The sequence below is a fragment of the Notothenia coriiceps genome, unplaced genomic scaffold (genome assembly GCF_000735185.1).
Source record: "Notothenia coriiceps isolate Sejong01 unplaced genomic scaffold, NC01 NC01_scaffold00037246, whole genome shotgun sequence".
NCBI classification, from domain to species: domain Eukaryota; kingdom Metazoa; phylum Chordata; class Actinopteri; order Perciformes; family Nototheniidae; genus Notothenia; species Notothenia coriiceps.
The window spans coordinates 9,645,157-9,653,744 of record NW_011369947.1 but is presented as its reverse complement, the minus strand read 5'-3'; the positions used below and the strand labels follow the sequence as shown (position 1 = coordinate 9,653,744).

Sequence of the window (8,588 nt, the reverse complement as noted above, 5' to 3'; positions counted from 1 at the left end):
AGTCAAAGGTTTGCACAGAGCGAAATATCTTTGTGTTGTGCCATAAATCAGAAAATACTGCATTAAAAAAGTCATTTCCTGCATTTTTCTACTGATAAAGTGTGATATAGATAATGTAGGCCTACAGGCTTTCTGATTGCTGTAGTTTACTAAACAGAGACATTAACGACATGTTTGGTGTTGAAAAAGTGAAAGAATGGGAGATAAATATCTCCAAATTGTATTATATTTTGTGTGTGTTTGTGGTCCTCTTTCAGTTGAGACACTGTAGGTGAAGGATGCTTCCGGAAAAGACCAAACACTGGATGTCTTTCAGTCGCCAACATGTGTTTTCGAGACACTGATATTAACGGGGAAACCCTGCAGGACTCAAATGCCTCGTCTCTGTTCTCATTTGGGAGTGATTACCCATCAGCCCCGGGGGTAACGCTGCCCTTCCTCTGTAAGTTGTTTCTCTTTTAGAAACACAAAGGACTGTTTGTATGATGGGATCACAGACACGCTGCAAACGGTTGCCGCCAAAAGTCGAGTCCAGTGTCTATGGAGGTGTGCCTTGGCAGTCTCAGGTTTGGGAAGATTGAAAATCGGTAGGGAAAGTCAGCTAAGTCTACCGCCCAAATCGGTAGGGTTGGCAGGTATGCCTTTATATGATCATTATAGTTATTAAAGAATAAGAGAATAAACGAAAAATGGGAAATACTATAGGACAGTAACACAAGAATACAGTTTAAAAGATTAGTAAAATATCCATAAAGAAAAAAGTAAATCTGGGTACAGTTCTGTGTCATATGGATGCTGAGAGATGTAGGCTATCCATAGATCTCTTCATTTAGCTCTCAAAGTGCACCAGATTGATGCATTTAACTTTTAAAAAAGAATCTTCCCGGGGGAGCATGCCCCCAGACCCTCCTAGAGGAGGTTAGGTCCACGCCCACCTAAAACATGTTCACATGGATAGGATACTAAATACATTTGCACACTTTTTTTATGGTGGCCTATGTCCTATGTTTCTGTTTTGGTGGTCGTGCCACAACCGTGCATGTATGCACAAGTCATAGGTGCGCTATACAATAGCACTACACCCCTGCAATGTGTGTGAAAGACAATATACTTTACAGCATGTTTTTTGAAGTTGGGTGTTTGTGTGTTGGTTGTTGACGGCAGTGTGTGCCCCCCCTTGGTAAATGATTTCCCCCCCATTCGATTTGTTCTAGAGCCGACCCTGCCGAGAACACAGCTGTTTTTCTCACTGAACAATATTATGCTTATAACATTACCCCGCCTTTTTTAATTAAAGTACCCATTTGAACCTTCTCAGAGACTCCATTAGTCTCCCTTTTTAAAGCTTCTCTCCTGGACGCGAGAATAACGAACAAAGCTAAAAATATCCAACAACAAGGAAAGTATGAGGCAATTTGTGGCAATCGGCAGAGCATTAGTGGAACCAGCATGTCATCCATCTAGCATTGACAGTTTTTTTTATAGCATTGTTTACTGAATTTAACAGCCAAAGTGTTTCATGTACTGGACAAGAGGAAGACCTTGCTGCTGTAATGAGAAGCCTTCCATGCAGTACATGTGTCAACAACCGAGGGCCAGATATACTGATGATATTGGTGCTGTTGTTTAGGCCAACATCTGATCCGAAGCACATGTACCTATCACCTTTATATGGTAAACAAAACACAGGAGCGAGTCCAGCTAGAGTTGATCGATTCAGCCTTGATACCAACCTTTGGATCTGCTACGCATTGCACTTCTTGACATGTAAGAGGAGAATTACTGATGGACTTGTCTTTGGTTTTGCATGTATTTGGTCAAAAAGCTATTAAACAAATAGGAAATGTACCTAGACATAAGGTCAGGGGACAGTAAAGGTTAATTCAAGTACAATTCATGATAATGGATAATGTACCAAAATTGCTTTTTTCTTTGAAAAGAGAATATAGGCCAGGCGATTACCAAAGTGAGTATGCTTCATCTTCCAGGAACTCACTGTCCGCACAAAATGTAATGACATCCTAGTTGTTGAGATGTTACAGTCAGGGCCAAAGTAGAGAACAAACTAACCGACTGACAGAGCTGCTAGTGTGACTGTAAAGTAATTACTACTGCTTTGTCAGTGGCATGACCTTCTACCAAATGTAATTGAAATCTGTTAAGTAGATATCCTGGTCACTAACAGACTAACGAGAGGCAGACATGAGACCCAAGCATAAGCTCCTCAGTGGTAAAAACGAATATTTATCTGAGGGAAATTCATTACTACTGTATGCTGCGATAATGAGTACATATCTCCATATTGCAAGGTAAAGTGAGCCTATTACCTGGAGGACAAATAATCAAATTACATATTTAACATGGCGTTGAGGGTACTTTACCCACTAATAACACCTAAATAATAATTACATCTAGATGTGGTTGTAAGCTCTATTACATTTGCTCAATTATATAATTTCTCTGATTGCCATGGCGCCTTTCGTAGTTTCAACAAAGCACAAGTCCCCAGTGGCTTTGTAATATTTTCTGTTTACCCGTACAGGGATTTTTAAAGCTGGACAATATTTATAGAGTTTATTGTTTTAAATATATTTGAAAATGCCTGAAAGAAAACAATTACTTTAGCAGCAGGCCCACGTGTCTTCTCCCTGGAGCTTTCAACCAATGAAAAATGTATTCGATTTCAGTCACAGTTTGAAGAAAAAAACCTCTGGATTGAGGGAGGGAGGAGATGAGAGAAAAAAAGAGTTTATTTTTATTTTTATTTCTTTCTTTTGGCTCCTGTTGATCTGATATTGATCGCTTGACATTGGTCAAATATCCCACTCTGCATTGCGGGGAAAATGCTGATTGAATTTAGAGGAGGAGGGTTTTGGGTGGGGGGTACTCTGACAGGATAGGGGACATGAGAGAGGCTGATTAGGAGTGTCACCCACCCTGGGATCTATCACGGATCTGAATGCCTTTTTCTGCGAGTGGGATGAAACAGATGCTTTGATTGTTAGCATTGGCTCACCGACACTGATTCTGCAGGCTGCTCTTTATCCATGCCAAGTCATGAGGCTGCTGTTTTCAGTTGTTTTGTATGTTGGCTCTTGTACAGTATAGTGAAGGGAATTGCTGTAAAAGCACATGTCCTTCTTTCCTCTTGTTCATCTCTAAATTGAACATCTCCGTGGCGACAAAGAGTGTACTTGGTGAGACGGATGTGCTCTTAGTTTTCGTTTGTTTTGGCTTTAAAATCCCGAAAGAAAAACCCTCTGTAGGAAGGACCGTAGAGAGTTTCATCAGCTAAAGGCTACACATCCAAAGCCATTACCGGCCTCGAAAGAAGTTTACGTTTTCAAAGTGAACAAGTTTACTAAGAAACCATTGTTGAATACATTCAGAGACTCATTCAATGGCTCATGAATATTATGAATACGCCGTCTGTGAGTACTTTGCAGCCATAAACCCCTTTGCCCTGAATGAAACTAAGGTGCAGAGTGTCAGGATCTCTTACTTCAGCGACACCTTGGGTTCACCAAAGGGAGAGTAGCCTTGTTTCGATGGACTGGGAATAATTGGCCTGTTTATACAATCAATGGTAGAGGGAAGGCAAGCTTCTCTGGGGAAATATGAACTCTACAACACCACCACCTGCTCCTGACTCTAAACCCAGCTGTGCATTTCACATGGAGCTATATGACTGGTTTTATATTGTGCCATTTGTTCTTTATGTTGCATCCCCCATGAATGTTATACCCTATTGGTTTTGTCAATATTTCATAACATTGATTCTACACATTCCTGTCAGTGCCAGCTACACAGGATGTTTGTGTTATACTTGTATGTGCTCTTGTGTATTTGATGTATTGTATGTGCTTATATTTTGACATTTAGTATCTAGATACAAGATGTATCTATTTCAGAGTCGCATTTTGTTGCAGAGAACATATGAGATCTGCATCAAAGGTCAAAATGTATGTGTGGATTTTTTTTCTCGTCTGCTGTCACGTTTAAGGAATTGTTCAACATTTTGGTTAATTTGCTAACTATCTTAAGCTAATGGGTACGGCAATACCACTTAAGATAAATACATTTAACTACAAACACCTCTATAATCTCATTCAATAACATGTCATATCATGTTGGTTCAACCCACACCAAAACATAAGTGTGAAAATGACAACTTGCGGGTACACAGTGGGTTATGTATTTTTATTTCGTTTTTTGGTGTTGATGCCGATACTAAATTAAGTTATTTCCAACTGGTTGACTATCATCTATTCAATTTAGCAAGCGTAGTGATCAATGTATTTGTTTACTCAATTCACAGTTTGTAGGTAATGTTAATATTTCTCTTCTCGATACGTCATTCAGGTCATGGGTAGGATTTTCTTAGAGCCAAAATAGAGACTGTTACTCTTTTACCAACCAAGTAGCATTGGATTATCAGGGCGCTTTTTAATGTTTTTGCTTAATTGTCAAGAGTCTGGTTGCAGCGGGCCAGCCGTCAAGATGACTCAGAGGTTTCAGTTTGAGGGTGTCAAAACGTACCGATAGTGAAGACAGTTTTAAACAGAATGATGATTAAAAATGTAAGAATGTAAACATAAAATCTTTGTTGAAAGGAGAGCAAGTTAACTCTTGCTGTTGGAGGCTTCTTTATTATGTTATGGTCAAACACTCTGTACCTCTTAAAGGTGGGGTATGTCATTTATTTCAGAAACACTTGTTGTTATATTCCATGGAATGCTCTTAACATCCCGATAGCAATGAATACATTAAATATGTTGACAATAAATACATAAAAAAAATGCATCTGTGGAAGCCGTGGCGCTGTAAAAAGCACGACCAATCATCTGAGCCGGCCCGGCTAAAGTAACTGGATGGCCTACCTGCCTGTCAGCCTTCCATCTGTGCACAAACTTATCTCGTGCCCTCATTGGTCATGTTAGCATTCGTGTGTGTTGGAGGAGGGGCTCTGTACGTTTTCAAATTCTAGCGCACTCGAGCTGGTTTCTCCAAAATTACATACCCCACCTTTAACAGTCGTAATTTGACTGTAACTAATGTGCAAATATGAACAAAATAAAGACGAATTTGATTTATACTTTTTCAAATGTCCTATTAATATTGCTATATATATGGTGAGAGCCCAATTTCAGTCATTCCTCTTCTTTGACGATGAAAGAAAGACCTTAATGTCCCTATTTCTTTGGATCATAAGTAACCTAGATGCAGTCCTGTGTCACTGTGGTCAGACATGGCACTAAGAATGCCCAAGGCCGAGCATTTATGTCCCATGGAGGGACAAACTGTTTGGATCAAAGTATCCCTGACCTGATAAGCAGTATGTTTTGTAGGTCATTCCCCTTCCTTCCAGTAAAAATATGCCACCTTCAAATGTGAAGTTGTCAAAATCCCCAAACCCTATGTGGGTGTTATTTTCAAAAATATTTGTAGAACCTGTCAAAGCAGGAAGCAAACTCTATTGAATAAAATCCCACAGGTTTCAGGGCCAACAGGACCTAATAAACATTGCAAAGGGTACGGAGCAAGATGTACAGTATTCACTGGACCGCACACAGCCTCCATTAGAGAAAGGTCACATGAGCTCTTACTTTTGTAGAAGCATTCCTCGCTGTGCATGATGGTAATCCTGTGTCCTTGGAGACAGGAGGCCCGGTGGAGCTCACAATGGTTCTGGTACAGCTTTCCATCTGAGCCGCACACGGGTTTATAGTGCGGTTTACAATGATCCAAGCACTTGCACTCCCCTTGGCCAGTCTCATGGTTAGCCAGGCAGTGACGCCCCAAGCCACAGTACTTGTGTTCACAAGGACTTGGATTGACATTGTGTCCCATAAAACCTGTGGAAAAACACACAGAAAGAAAGCACAAGTTACATTGTTGTGTGAACACAGACCATTAGTGAAAGATGTGTATCTACTAGAACAGATGGAGAGCACAACTTACTGAAAGTTACAATTCTGCTTTGCAAACAAGAATAAAACATTGCTTTATTTGCCTTTCTTTATTCCTAAGTGTGTATGCTGCGTGTATTTGTTTTCTTATGTTGTGATTTGAGTTGTTTTGATGGCACCTTTTGAAAGGGAGAAGCATTTATTTCTCTCATTCTACTTGCATAATGACGTTAAACGATTATATTAAATTCTTTCCCTGTCTTTTTCAAACAAATATAATCATCATCTAAACAAAAATGTAATACATTTGTGACAGATTTTACTTTTAGATTAATTCATTGAAAAAGTTGCAGTTTAATTTTTTTACTTATCAATGAAAATATTTTGTCGTGTACAGATTGAATATCACATAACAAGTCTACTCATATGTTCTGAAAATCTAAATGTTTAAAAAAGCAACATTTATGTTTCTATAGCATGCTAGAGGTGTTAAGAATGATACACATGTAAATATGAAACGGCAGCATTTCCATGAGAGCAGTGCCCTACAAAATGTAGACGAGGCTAGAGTATGTTTACAGAGGCCAGCGTGCCCCACAGTTACCTAGTCTCCACCTCTTACATTTCATCAATAATACCATCCACCTTGCTGTGAGTGTGACTTCAAGTGAATATCTCTCTACAGTGAATGACTAAAAGGGGAGAGAATGATTTGGGTTTTGCAGTAAGGAATACTTTCTCATACAAAGTGACCCTGAAATGACGAAGGCTAAAACATTATCGAGTATTCGATTGATCCAAGGGCTGAGCGTTGACATGAAAATAAATGCTAAATAAAAAATGGGTAGAGTGTTCTTGAGCAAGACCCTTATTCCCAGCCTGCTGCTGGGGTGAAGTCCTACGAGTAGACCCTGAACCCTGACAACTTTGATGAGAGACGGCGAGAAAAGGAGAATTTCCCTTTGGGGGTTAGTGGAGAAGCAAGTAAAAAAAAAAAAGGGATAAATAACAGAGCAGCTTGAATGGTGCTTTAGACCAGGGGGGTCGAAACTGTCACTAGAGGTGAGGTATATGGCCTTAAGTTATACGTTAGCTAAATCAATCAAATGTAGGTCAATTATACTTGAAAAAAAAGCCTACATCACAGCTGAGCTCTCCCAAGGGTTGAATGTATTCTGTTGGCATTATCTTGTTATAATAAGAGGAAATATGAAGGGTAGATTTCAAGCGAGTTATGTGGATACGTTATTGGTTTTTTTTCTTATCAACTTAGATTTGTTAGAAAATATGTGTCATATATTTGTACATATATATTTAAGAAGTACAATATAAGACAAGCACAAGTTTCATATACAGTACGGGCCATATTTCATTATACTTTTTTTATTAGCCGAGGGCCGATTCGAACTGGCCCACGGGCCGCATTTGGCCCCCGGGCCGTAGTTTGGACACCCCTGCTTTAGACAGAACCTGTACACAGCATTATAAAGAAATGTGGATGTGCTGCATGATTGTGAGGATGACTTCATTCATAAATGGTTTTATGAGATCGAGATTTTCTCTGAGGGAAGGATTATGTTGTGGTCAGTATGAATATGTGAATACGTCTTGACAGGCCACAGATCAGTCTGTACTGTAACTCGTGAACCACATCAAATATATTGGCTTCCTAAAAGCAGCGTGCTCACTTGTAGATTGCCGTTTGGAATAGTCCTCAAGAGAAGGGTATGAGGAGGGAAAAACCACAACTCAACCACTAACAGTGTGGAAACCTCTCAAGGCTGCGCTGCAACATATAGTTATGGATATAAGGGACGACTGAAAATACATAATATATTAAGAAATATTATTATGGGTTTGTCATTTGCTCATTCTATTTGTGTATAGGTCACTATTTCTACGTTTTTCAGTTTTTCATTGCCTACAATTAAAGAAAAAGTGTTTAAACATACATCCTCACACACAGACCACTCCTCACTTCAACAGTGCTTCTGAATGAAAGCTCTGACAAGTGCAAATGTATATCAGGGAGTCAAAGGTTGTGAAATAGTTCAGAGACAACCTGTGCAACCAGTGCCATAGACGTATAGAGGGATAGCTCAAAACAATTGTATTTGCAAAATATTATTATAAAAATTTGAGATGTCCCGATCCGATCACGTAATCGGGGATCGGAGCCGATCACGTGATTTTCAAAAGATCGGAATCGGGAGGAAAAAATCGGGGATCGGGATTTTTTATTTTTTATTTTTTTTTTTTAAATACTTTTTTTTCAATGTTGTATTCAATGTTAGAAAACAAAAATGACCATTTTCAAGTCTGAAAGTCATCCTGAGGCCTTAGTTTTGGTTTCAAATTACACAACATCATGTATGTGTTGCTTCTTTGGGGCTTGTTTTCATAGACCTGGTTGCTTATTTCTCTCAAATCTGGCAACAGAGTGGGCAGGGCGCAGTGTCTNCTGTCACTTGTAGGTAACATTGAGACACTTAAGCTCATCATACTGCTGTTTTAAGACGGGAAAGTACTCAGATCTTTTATTTAAGTGAAAGTAGAAATACCAGAGTATGAATACTCTGTTACAAGTAAAAGTCCTGCAATTAAAATGTTACTCAAGTTAAAGTACAAAAGCATAGGCATCAATACTTAAAGTATCGAAAGTCAAAATTCATTATGCAG

The 8,588-nt window shown here is 39.2% G+C and overlaps 1 protein-coding gene across 1 annotated transcript in view; it reads right to left on the bottom strand.

The window, feature by feature from the left end:
- The window catches only part of fstl5 (follistatin-like 5), a 273,902-nt gene that overhangs the window by 135,155 nt on the left and 130,159 nt on the right, over positions 1 to 8,588 (bottom strand). Inside the window, exon 4 of the mRNA XM_010795567.1 lies at positions 5,607 to 5,855. Within this exon, the coding sequence (XP_010793869.1) occupies positions 5,607 to 5,855 (249 nt within the window). The remainder of the gene's footprint in view (positions 1 to 5,606; positions 5,856 to 8,588) is intronic.